We start from the raw sequence: 13,367 nt of genomic DNA on the forward strand, positions 1-13,367 counted from the left end.
CCCTCTCCCCCTCTACCCTCATCTCCTTAACTTCACTCTGTCCTCCTCCCTCGTCCTCCCTACATGCATCCTCACAGCTCCGTCCATCAACCCCTGGACCCTACTCTCACCAAACATGGACCTAACTCCTGGATCAATCTTTACCCCCCCAAGTCAGGGCCGGACTGGCTACCGGGCAGTTGTGTGTGCTGCCGAGCTGGGGGCTAATTTCTCTGTGGTGGGGGCTTATTTCGTTGATGGGGACCTGCGTGTGCATTGAAATAAAAAAAGCAAAACGAATTTCGTTTTTCACACGCAGGTCCCTACCAACGAAATCAGCCCCCTGCTTGGCAACACACACAACTGCCCGGTAGCCAGTCGGGCCCTACCCCAGTCTCTCCAAACATGCTAGAAAAAACTTCAAACATAAACTCCTTATCCGTAACCCGGAAATACTCATCAGCCTCACCGCCCCCATTATCACCAACTACATCTTTTACTCCAAACGCCCCTCCAAATGGAAGAGCATCTTCCTTCAACACCTCCCAATCTGTAAAATAACCAAAATACCATATTGATCCAAAATATCCACCACTCCCTCCCCATCCTTTCATGGTGATGTTAATATCTCCATCTTCAAAACAGGTAACATCCTCATACAAGCCATGGCATCCCATCTTTCCATCTTCGAACACCACGTCAGCACTATGTCCCTCCTCCTCGACCACTCGGCGCCTAACACTCCACCTTCCCAAACAAATAGCACCCCTCACACCTCCCCTCTCCCCCTTGCTCTACCTCCACTCTTAACCACCCAACTAACACCGTCGTCCAACAATGGACTTCACTATCTCCCTCCTTGGACCTCTCTACTGCTAATGACATCCCCCATCCCCAATCACATACCTCACACCCCCCTCTTATCTCCTTCTCTCCCCCTACCGCCATAAATTCCCTCTCTTCGGACTCCTCCTTGAGTAATGATAGCCCCCACTCCCAATCACCCACTTACCACTCCCCTCCCTTGACCCCACCTCCCCTTGACCCCCGAAACGCCCTCCCCCTGGCCCAACCACGCACGTACTCCACCGCCCTCTACCCTCAATCACCTGCTTCACCGGAAACTCAATGCCCCCAAACAACCTAACCCCTCCACTGACACTTAACAGCTCCATCACCTCTCACTCGCCACCAAATCTCACCACCCACACAACCTGCCACCTTCCGCAACTATTCAAGACCACCCCCTGTCCCCAGGCCATATTCCTCTTTTCTCCTACCGGCTACCAACTCCCCTAACTCACAACTAAAGAACAATGCATCCTTGCTCAACTTCCTCCCTGTCACAGAGCTAGAAGTCCTCAAAATAATTGGCAATCTTAAACCGTCCTCCCACACAAAAGACCCTGTACCCTCCAATCTTGTCCCCACCCTTAAACACATCATCGCCCCATTCTGGACAAAAATTATCAACACCTCTCTCTCCACGGGCTGTGTCCCCACCTCCCTTTAACTTGGACAAATCTCGCCCATAATTAAAAATCCTAATGCTGACCCAAATGACCAAAACAATCTCCACCCTATCACCAACCTCCCCCTTCTCTCAAAGGTCCTTGAAAAATGTGTCCTACTACAACTTGACAAACACATCGAAAACTTCAACCTACTTGACACCCTTCAGTCTGGCTTCAGGAAAGGCTGCAGCACCGAAACGGCAATGCTCAATGTCAGTGATGACATCCATGAATCACTTGATAATGGCGAGACCTGCCTTCTTATCCTCCTTGATCTCTCCGCAGCATTCGATACAGTCAACCATTTAGCCTTCCTCAATGTTCTTAGGACCCGTTTCGGCCTTAACAACACCGCCCTCAATGGTTCACCTCATAACTTCAACAACGAACTCAGCAAATAAAAATTCAAAATTGTCTCTCTAACCCCTCTCCTGTTTCCCATGGAGTCCCCCAAGGATCGATTCTCTCCCCTTCCCTCTTTAACCTCTTTATGGAACCCCTCACTCTCATTCTTAAACAAGCAGGCATCAACTACCAACTATACGCTGATGACACCCAAATCTATTACATGATTAACACTCACATCTTAAACCTGAACAACTCCCTTCACAAGATTCAATCCTGGTTCCAGTCAAATCATCTCAAACTAAACCCAAATAAAACAGAAATCATCCTCTTATCCCCTGAAAAGAACCGTCTCCCCATTCAATCATGGATTTCAGACCTTAACGCACTCAACTGCTCACTCACACTGTCCAACTCCGTCAAATCTCTTGGCATTACTATCGACAACACACTCACCCTTAACGTTCACATCAAAAACTCTGCCAAAGGAGCCCTCTTCACTCTCCGTCACCTCAAGAGAATCAAACCATTCTTACCCAGCGATGATTTTAAACTTGCAGTTCAATCACTGGTTCTTTCACGTATTGACTATGGCAACGCCATCCTCAACGGAATCCACAAGGTCCACCTTGCTACAATTAAAGATGTGCTCAACCTTGCAGCCAGGCTCATCACAGACTGCAAACGCTTCGATCATATCTCCCCAGCTCTCAAATCTCTTAAATAGCTCCCTATCGAAGGGAGATCAACTTACAAAACGGCCTGCATGACTCATAAAGCCCTCCACCAAAACACTCTGCAGTAGCACCAACGCCCTCCTCCTAATCCCACCTCTGCATAAAAAGAAAACCACACAATCTCGCTCCTTCTCTGGCAATGCCCCTACTATCTGGAATACCCTCCCGAAAAACCTGCGCTGTAACCCCTCTTACGCCAGCTTAAAAAAAGACATCAAAACCCACCTCCTTAACCTCTACTGGGGATCCTAAACTGTGCCCGACTCCGGATCTCTTTTCACTATACCATATTCGTCTCAGTAATATATGGCCCTCTTCCTGTACCCCACTCTACCTATATTACCTGTATTGTATTGCTCCAACTCCTTTTTCGTTCCTCCTTGATTTTGTAAATATGTTGTTCCTTTACTTTGTTTATTATGCTTTTTATACTATGTTTGCCTTAAACTATCCTGATCATGTAAAGCGCTCTGATACCTCTGGGTCTAGCCAGGGCAATATAAAACTTTTAAAATAAAAATAAATAAAATGTATCATTTTCAAGTACAACAATTCTGAAAACCCCACACCCAATAGATGAGGAAAACCTTGGCAAAAAACGAGAAATAGAATGTACATTTTTTTGAACTGTAAAATTGGGTGTACATAAAGTCATTTTTGAAAACAGATTCATAGGAAAGCAAACCTGTTAAACTGTCAAAAACGATCTAACAATAATTCGAAAACTTTTCTTTTACCATTTTACCCATGTTCTAAGGTAATCACACACCTACACCTAAATACCATTCCTTTAAATTAAAATCCTATTTTTGTCTTTCCAGTACTAAAAAGATAAAAGAATACAAGTTCTGGGCAAGCATTTTTCGTAATTTAGCTACAAGCCGTATTTTCGAGAGAAAAAATATCCCTTAGGGATGCTGTCTCTTTCTAAATACGATTTTCACGTAATCAATTATGCTACGTTTCTGTTTTGAAAAACGTGCTGATTATTGTGAAACGTGTCTTCTTTTTAATAGTAAAACTCTCTAAAAAGATATGTTGCTGCTATTTTGTCAGTTTTTGATGCAGTGGGAAAGTAAACGCAGGGGCATAGATTAGTTAAAAGGGGATTCCTTCACTGAAATTCAATGCAACTTTTTCATTTTGTATCTAAGCTTGACCTTTTCACTCCTTATAAACAGATTTCACGTGTCTTTTAAAATATATATTTTTTCTTTATTGCCTCTTTTCTTGAATCTGGCTAAATCAGCAGGCCTGAAATTACCCAAAAGCCTAGAAAACAGGAAAAATCCATATTTGCCCCAATGTTAATTTATGCATTTCTAAATCTTGGTTATAAAGACCGAGTTTGAGAGACAAAACAGGAGTGTCAGAGCCAAACAAATGATTGTTTACTTCCTGTAAATTGCAAACAAAAGCATTATTTTGTCCAAAAAGGAAGGCTCAATACTAGGACTGACAAAAGGATGAGTATAATAAAATGTTTGTCTTCATTAAAATGGGAATGATCCCTTGAACAGTGGAACACAGTTAGCTCTGCAATGCAGGAATAACTTGGAATCCAAGGATTTTCCTGGATTCGGGGACATTGGTAATCCCTAAAATTACGTTTCTCAGTCTGCAGGAATAACTTGGAATCCATGGATTTTCCAGGTCTCGGGGACATTGGTAATCTCTAGCATTACGTTTCTCAGTCTGCAAGAATAACTTGGAATCCAAGGATTTTCCAGGTTTCGGGGACATTGGTAATTCCTAGGATTACATTTCTCAATTTGTGCATGTTTCACCCCCTGTGATACTGTAATCCGAGTTATAATGACAGTTTAAGTATAAACTGCCTAAACTCATTTCTGTCTAATACAAATGCACTGTCAGTAAATATACAGAGATTAGTCCTAGGTCAGAAAATAGCACTGTAGGAAAGTAGGATCTTTGTGGCATAGATACCCCCACTTTTTGCCTGGTGTCTGTGTGTTTTGACCATAATTCACTGGGATCCTACTAACCAGGATCCCAGTGACTGTGCTCCCTCCACTAAATTTGCTGGTAAGTACTTTGTACACTCCACAATTGGCATGCTGGGGCAACACTCTAAGTCCCTAGTATATGGTTCTGAGGTATTGGTACACCAGGGGTCCCCTATGGGCTGAAGCATGTATTATGCCACCCATGGGAGCCCATGCAAACTGTGGTCTGCCGAGCTGCCACTGCACTCTGGGTGACACGGTGCCTGCACCCTTCACTTTAGATACAAGGTTTCCCTTATATCCCGGTCACTGCACTTAAAACCTATAAGTCACCCTAAAATAGTCCCTTCAGTCCAAGGGCAGGGTGCACAGTTCTAAGTATGTGGGTAACCCTGTGCAAGCAGCGGTACCCCTACAAACGCCGGACTCCCTTCTAATGGCTTAGTAAATGTGGTGCAGCCATCTTAAGGTATGTAGTGGACACTGGCATGTTGAGATGTCCAGCTACATAATGACCCTAAACCTGGTCATGCTTGGTATCAAAAATGTTGGAATCATGCACCTACACTGATTCCAGTGTTAGCTGCTTAATACCACTTACTGGGGGGCTTCTTAGAAGAACCCCCAATACATACCTGTTTAGCCTTTCAGGGTCTGCCTGCCAGCCCGCGCTGCTGCCGGCTTCAGACACTGTTCTGCTCCTCTGCTTGTGAGCCTAACTGGGGAAGGGAAAGGTGAACAAAGGATTTCCTGCTACGGAGAAGTATGCTCTCCTATAGAATTAGGTAAGGTGGGGGTGCATTCTAGCGCCACCAGACTGCACTAAAGGGCACATTCGGTGTCCTTCTTGCATAAACCATTTTCACCTAGTCCAGGAGCCCTCGGCTCCCGCTCTGGCACGAAACCACACAAAGGAAAGGGGAGTGCCCACCCCTGTGTCCACCTACTCCCCAGGGAGGTGCTCCAGAGCTTCTCCAGGTGGCCACTTGATCTGCCATGTTGATTCTTGGCCCCTGGGAGCATCTGACTGTCTAGGACATCTGAGTAGCGTCCCTGACCTGCCTGATAGGTGGGTTGCCACAGAAGAGGTTATTCCCCCCTTTTTCTTTTAGGGTTTTCCCTGAGGGTAGGCCGTTAGGTTCGCCCTGACAACAACTTCTGGAACTTGATGCTCATCATCTGAAGATCGTTCAAAGACTCTTCCGTTGTGGACATTGGAACTCTGCTGTTCTTTAAGTCAGAACCCACGACAAAACTGCTCCCGGTAGGAAGAAGCCTACTGCATCTTCGTCTCTGTGATTCTTCGAAGATCTGCAACTCTGTGGCCATGCTTCCTCAGAGTTACCAAGGACTTAGACTGCCTCCCAGCCTGAAGGAATCTCCCTTGAAGTGAAGGAGTCACTTCCCTGCATCCGCAGGCACCTCGACGTTGATGACCGGTTTGCTGATCCTCTGGTACCACGGAAACGTTCTGCCTCTGCAACACAGGTGGTGGCTTGTTGCTTCTCCAGAAGCTTGACCCGTCTTCCCTGCAAGCTGGGAGACTGTAATTCCTCTTCAGCCAACGGTGGCCGCCTCCCTGTGCACCGCGTCTGTTTGTCATTGCCAAGGCTTGTGGACACTCTTCACAGAAGAGCTTGACACTGAAAACAGCCTCTGCTTCCAGCACCGCACAGCTCCAAGCACATCAAACTGGCTGCATCTTGCATCATTGTGGGGCATCTTTTTCTGTGTTCTGCTGGGGCTTCTTTGCGACCTCCTGTGCCTACTGCCAGAGGGTCATTGTGGGGGCTTAACCCATTCCATCCAGCTCTCCATCGTGCTAAGGGCAGGTCCTGACTTACCCATGCTGGGTTAGTCCCTCAAACCTAGCTGGTCTGCATCTATTGAATCTTCAGCCGCAAACCTTTGTTTGCGCTTGCAAAGGCTTACTGGTGGTCCTGCCGGTCACCAACCTTTCTGCACTTGTCAACCAACGTGGGACAGCTCAGGATACGCTAGTGGTGTTCTGCAAAATTACCTGGCCTCCACATATGCTGTTTTCTTCACACAACACTTCAGCAAGAACCTCCTAAAAGGCCTGGTCACCTGCAGGTTGTTTGGACTCTGTCCCCTCTGCTTCCAAGTTTCCCTAGTCTGGATTTTTAATCCTGGTTTCACTCGCCGGGCCCACGAGACGTTGGAGCTGCAGAACTACCACAACCGTCCATTAGCGTCTACATAGGTTTCTGACATCACTTCACCCCTATGCACCCGGGCTCCTTGGTGAAGATATCCATCTCTTCTGGGTATCCATGGGTGGGGTGACTCTCCAACCTTCCTTCTTCCAAGTGGTTCCTTCAGTGTCCTTTGCGAAGGGTCCTACAACTATAAAACCCAAACTGCGACCTACCTGTGTTGTTCCTTGGATGCTGACCCGTAGTGACCACTCTGCACCGGGGGCCTTGGGGTCCCAACTCACCATGGGTGGTTCCTTACTTCCCCTGGGATCCTCCAACCTTGGGTACTAGTCTCATTCTGGTACCTATTTGGCATTCCACCATTGTAGTATATGATTTTGCACCTGGCGGGGCCTTATGTTTCTTTCTATGCTAATTACCTGTTTCATGAAACAGATATCCTTCTAGCAGAACTGGAGAGAGGACAAATATGCCAAACCAATTAAAACAAGCATTAACAACGGCAATAGATGTCAGCAGTAAAACCTTTTGGCTTTACAAATATTTTGGACTTAGATGTCCAACGTTAATTTGTTTGTGTCATCGAAAATGGGAATGTCCTCAATGACCATTTTGAATTGGGTTTACAAACATTACAAATGCATTAAAATATGTTATGTTATGTTATGTTAAAAATTTGTTAGAGCGCGAACAGCTGCCCCAGCAACGGGGTGTCCCGGCGCTAAACCATGAAATAACAGCTGAGGGGAATGGGGGGGAACAGCAAGAAGGCCTAGGACAGAAGGAACAAATGAGTTTTAATTGCCTTGCGGAAGGCAAGCAGGTTATTCAGGGAACGAATGTGCAGTGGCAGAGAGTTCCAAAGTTTGGCCCCCAAAACTTTAAAGGAGCGTCCACCCATTCGGCAGAGCTTAGTTCGAGGTACAGACACAAGGTTTTGACCGAAGGAGCGCAGATTGCGCTGAGGGGTGTAGGGTACCAAGAGTGGGCGCAGGAGTTCAGGACATTCTGCTTTAAGAATTTTAAAAGCAATAGTGAGGGTCTTAAATTGAATTCGAGATTCGATCGGCAGCCAGTGTAGTCTTTGAATGGTAGTTCTGACGGAGCACCTACGAAAAAGGCCCACCACGGCCCTTGCCGCTGAGTTCTGTACCCGCTGCAGCCGTGCTATCTCTGCTTTATTGGCACCTAAAAATAGAACACTGGCATAATCCAGCCGAGAAAGAATAATAGATTGAACAATTAGCTGGCGTGTTTTTGAATCGAAAAAAACGAGTATCGGGTTAAGACTCCTCAACAGTCCCACACAAGTAGCTGCCACTTTCTTAGTGTGGGTCTGAAAATTGAGCGAGGAGTCCAGCCAGACGCCTAAGTTTTTTACCAGAGTTTTTGGTGAGGGGATGGGGACAAGCAAAGAGGGCCACCAATGTTCACTCCAGTAGCAGGAGTTTTTTCCGAGGAGCAGCACCTCCGTTTTCCCAGCGTTCAGTTGTAAGCAATTGCGCGTCATCCACTGGGCAACTGCAGCTAAGCCATCCCTAAATCTCGCAGCTGAGATTGAGGGGCCCTCAGTGAGAGTGATGACCAGCTGTGTGTCGTCGGCGTACGACACCAGCGTGAGGCCCCATTCTTTTGCCACTGCCGAGAGAGGCTGTACATAATGGTTAAAAAGGGACGGGCTGAGCGCAGAGCCCTGGGGAACTCCTTGGCCGATGGAGTGGGACCTGGAGATAAACGGAGGGGCTGAGACCCGGAAGGACCTGTCCGTCAAGAAAGAACGGAACCACTCAAGGGCAAGATCACCAATCCCTATATCCTCGAGGCGCTTTAGCAGGATATTATGAGAAACCGTATCAAAGGCTGCGCTGAGATCAAGTAGAATCAGCGCAGCACTCTGACCGGCGTCAAGTATACTCCGGAGGTGTTCGGTGGTAGTCAGAAGGGCAGACTCTGTACTATGTCCAGGCCTGAAGCCGTTCTGGGATGGGTCCAGGATGTTATTTTGGACCATGTAGTGGGACAGGACATTATTCACATGGGCCTCTGCTAGTTTAGACACCCATGGAAGCAGCGAAATAGGTCTAAAGTTTTCCAGCTTTGTCGGGTCTAAAGTAGGTTTTTTGATAATAGGGGAGACCCATGCTTGTTTCCAGCAGGTAGGGACCACAGCTAAGGAGAAGGAGAGATTAAGTAGTGCGGCCTGCAGCAGAGACACATTTGAATGTATTTGTAATGTTTGAACAAATGCCACTCAAAGATGATCACTGTGCAGTGGCCATCTTAGAATGGACTTTGGTTTATTTTAATAAATCCTGTTCACAGGTTGCTGCTCTGTATGTGCGTGCATCCGCACTGACCATCGTTGAATGGGATTTGCTAAAATAAAACAACAACATTTGTAGACGCCCAAAGCATGTTTGTGCGCATGCACACTAAGGGGCGATCATCTTGAAACGATTAAAAAAACATTTTAAGCGGATTGCCTGCCGACAGTGGGGCCAATGGCAAAACACAAAAAAGTTTTTTTTTTAAAACAAGAATGCTGGGGGATGCAAAAGGATTCTGGGTCTGGAAATGGCAGAAATTAGTGGATTTGGAAGGAGAGAAAGAGAGAGTAAATAGTTTCTCCCAGGCATTGCAAGGCAAGGATTGCCATTATAGTGGAAGATATCATCCCTATGCATTAAAGGGACCCAACCTCATTTTGAATTACAAGTAGCTGTTTGGTAGCTGTGGACTGTATACCTTTGTCCTTTGTCCAGAGTACATTTTTCACCAGATTTTCAGCAGATGGGTAGACGAGCAAAAGGAAGTATAGAGTGTTTGTTAAGTTTATGTCATTCTCAAACCACACTAATAGCATTTCTTCCCTTAAAGACCCCCTTATGAAGTCATACTATAAGGAAGTTTATATTTTATTTAGTTGTAAACAACTGTGTGCTTTTTTGTGATCCTTTTTGAGGGCAGGCCACCTTCTCTCTGCAATGTCAGGGGGGGCCTCTATACAAGCAGGTCTGACGCCATCGTGTTTGTCAGTTAACACATCAATCGCCTACCTGTCTGTATCTGCATAACACTATACAAACATGTCTCAGTTGTGTATTATATTAATGTAAGTACTATTGTTACACTTCTGTTGTTTATTTTTTTAATTACTGATAGTTACCTTGTTGTACATCTGTTGTTGTTCTTAGAGATGTTGGACTTGCGGAGAGCGATCGGGCTGCTATCCATAGGCAGATGAGCTAATGTTTAGTGCCCATGCCCACCAAGCCATGGAACAATGTCTACATGTATGTGCTTACACTGTACCATCATTAAAGCCCCACGTGACTAACATCTCAACTCAAATCCCTCTGTCCCGAAGCCCATTTGAACACAAAATAGTTTTATAATGCACCACACTCAGTGCTTCCCAAAGATACTGCACAAAACAAATTAAGTTCGTTGCTGCTTTGCCAGGCTTCCCATATGTTTTTATGTGAAGTGGGTAAACATATTGATGCGGAGCCCACTGAAGAGTTATTTCATTTTTGCCAGGCACCACAAGGTCCTGAGTCAAAGTGCAAATAAACAAGCATTGAAAATGCAATGGGTCTCGTATTTGGTTGAGTTAGAGCTATTGGTGCAGTAAATGACAATGTCTTTTTACCTATGTGTTATGGTGTATATGTATGTGGTGAGAGTACTAGTCCCATAGGACTGCATGCAAGCCAATCGAGCCATAGTCGTAAAAAAAAAGGCAGTCATTTAACCCCTTCCCCGTGGGGCTAATTCCCCCGTGGTGTGGGTTTCTGGGGCTGCATACCATTGTGAATGTTTTAGTAAAATTCCTTAAAAAAATACCCAATTTTATTTTGACATCAAATTCAGTTTACAACCATATATATACCTTGTGGAAAAAAAATAAGGGGACGATACTCAAAAGTATTTCTGAGTGCAGGAAGTAAACTACAGGAGTACAGTTTTACGTACTCGTACCTACCTTTGTGAATCGAGTCGAAAACATTCAACTCCCTTTTAGTAAAAGTGCCAAGAGAGGCACAGTCATTTCTATTTGTACCATTTGTACATGAAAATTCCCTGAAATTTTAATTTGAGATGTTTTGGGACCACTTGCTCCATAAAATAGTACTACTTATGTACCCAAAAATGGCTCTGTGAATAGGCCCTTAATTTCTTACGTAACTCTACACTAACACACGTGTTTCGGACTAAACACTTTGTATTATCATAGGAGTCATTTCAATCAAAAGGTTTCATTACAATATTTACCCAAATGCGACGTTCTGGCCAGTGGAGCCATAGAGTGCTGGAGACAGCAGAAGTGGGGGATACTCTCCTGCGTCAGAAGTCAAGGTTCCAAGCCCCATTGCGGCGATGACGAAGAGCACAGGCAGTAAAATCTGAGAGATCAGCCCCTTCCAGTTCCGCCGAGAGTTATGGAATCGTTTGATGAATATTGCAAACATTTTCTTCAGCAACAACATATATCCGCCAATCTTTTTGGTTCTTGTTAGGGCCTGGTCTGTGTAGGTGAAGAGAGGAAGCTGTTTAAAGTTGCGTGTTGCATGTACTAGCTGTTCCGTCAGTTAACAACAATTTATTTACAAACAGTAAAACCTTATTGTAAGTGCTAGTGGAAAAAAAAGGCGCCAAAATCACATACATAACTGCCAAGGTTCCAGATTGGCATGTGTGACATTTTCATAATTTGGGTGCAACAATGAGTGACATTTCAAGGACTAGGAGTGACACGTTCTCAAAAGCAAAGTCAAGCAATGAGAATGAGGGAAACATATCATATATGTACTATAGCACATAAACAGGTAAGAGCTGTCAGCCAGACCGTCAATCACAGAGAGAGAAACAAAGAGAGCAGCACTCCAGAGACAGTGAGTTCAGTTACCTGCAGGTCTGTGGACTGATGCTGGGTTATAAAATATAATGTGCACTGTTTTAAATAATTTCTTGTGCATGTATTTAGCAAGAATTACCTTTCAAATTATATTGCTAAACGATTCTAATGCAGATACGATTTTCAGTGCTACATGATTGTGAATGCAAAAGCAGAAGAGCTAATGAAATATAATACAGATCTTGATTTAAACGAATTTAAGAAACAGTCACTGTACTTGGGACCTCTATCCAGGAAAAACACCAACCTTTCCCTCGCAAAGCTCGAAGTTAGCACATCTCACTACCCACGTAAAAATATGAAGACAAAAATGATCTTACCATCCTCCAGGTATGCATGGCTGAAGGCAGGCTGTAGCCACCGCGGACCGTGACAATTCAACTTGGCCCCATCCCCCCCTCCAGTCCAGTGAAAGCCATCCAGGCCGTTGTCTCTGGTCTAGACAGCTGGCAGAAGGCAGGCTCAGCAAGGCCTGAACCACCGCGGGCCGTGGCAATTAGTTTGCTGCATTGACCAGTGAAGGCTGGGTCAAGGCCGCTGTACTGTCCTGACTCCTGCGAGTCCTGGGCGGAGCCGTCCAGTCTTCGGCTGCCGTTAACTATTGAATTCAGCGGGGGGAGGGGGTAAAATAGCAGCAGCTGATAGCACACGGCGACCCACGCCTGTGCGAGCTGCTGCAGGAAGCGCTCCGAGCGGCAAGGCCGGGTGCCATGATCAGCTGTACTAAGCTCCGAGTCCGGCCGTGATTTGTAGCGCTCAGGCCACGGTTATTTGCAACGCCCCGGCCACGTTATTAGTGGATATAAGGATGAAGCAAGCCTGGGAATACTCTCGGGTGGCAAAAGTGCGGTAAATAAGGGGGACGGGGAACTTCAGGGAAACCAGTGAGGGGAGTACATGGTGTTTAGACCAAGCACTGACTAAACACTGGCCAAACTGCCAGGGTTCCGTATAGGAAGGAGGTCTGCGAGGGCTGAAATTGCTAGCAGCAAAATGTTCTGAATTATCCTGCGCTCCAATTGGCCATGATTATAGGCAGCACTCCGTCCGGCCAGGATTATAGGCAGCGCTCCCTCTGGCCATGATTATAGGCAGCGCTCCCTCTGGCCATGATTATAAGCAGCCCTCCCTCCGGCCATGATAAACCTACTAGCCAGCCCGGCCGCCTTTTTTAGCTTTTTTCTCTCTAAACTCCCCGCGCTCCAGTAGTAGAAAGCGACGTCCCCCGCGATCACGCCAGGCTGACAGTGAGAGCCGCGCCACGGGAATGGAAGGACATACATTGTAACAGTTGAGTGAGGCTGCAAGCTGCATTAGACCTCAAGCCTGCTCTAGCAGCATGCGAAAGTCATGGGCAAGCTACAGACTATGTTTTATTAAGTGAGTCTGATTTATATATTGCTTTCGATGACAGCCGCCACACAGCATATGCGTAACAATGCATTTCAGTGCTGTAATGCGGAGTACCACACTGAAATGCGTTAGTCTAACTCTTGATGCGTGATACTCGGCAGGACTGCGCATAGAGTTGGATTATGCACCCAGACCCAAGCCTCGACCTGCCAATGGGAAAATGCATGACAGAGATTACCACAGAGGCTTCTCCCTACCACCATATTTTTGCAAATCAAATTCCAACTGGCACTAGCTGGAGGTAATTGAGCAGGAAAATTACTCAGACTACGTACAAATGAACAACATACAATTTGGGAACAATTTTAAAGTTA

General features: G+C 45.8%; 1 protein-coding gene across 1 annotated transcript in view; it reads right to left on the minus strand.

Moving 5' to 3' along the window:
- Window positions 1-13,367, minus strand: part of ABCA12 (ATP binding cassette subfamily A member 12) — a 644,885-nt gene that overhangs the window by 134,392 nt on the left and 497,126 nt on the right. The window contains exon 38 of the mRNA XM_078680598.1: window positions 10,998-11,250. Coding sequence (XP_078536724.1) covers window positions 10,998-11,250 — 253 coding nt within the window. The remainder of the gene's footprint in view (window positions 1-10,997; window positions 11,251-13,367) is intronic.

The sequence above is a fragment of the Lissotriton helveticus genome, chromosome 3_1 (assembly GCF_964261635.1).
Source record: "Lissotriton helveticus chromosome 3_1, aLisHel1.1, whole genome shotgun sequence".
In the NCBI taxonomy this organism is placed as follows: Eukaryota; Metazoa; Chordata; class Amphibia; order Caudata; family Salamandridae; genus Lissotriton; species Lissotriton helveticus.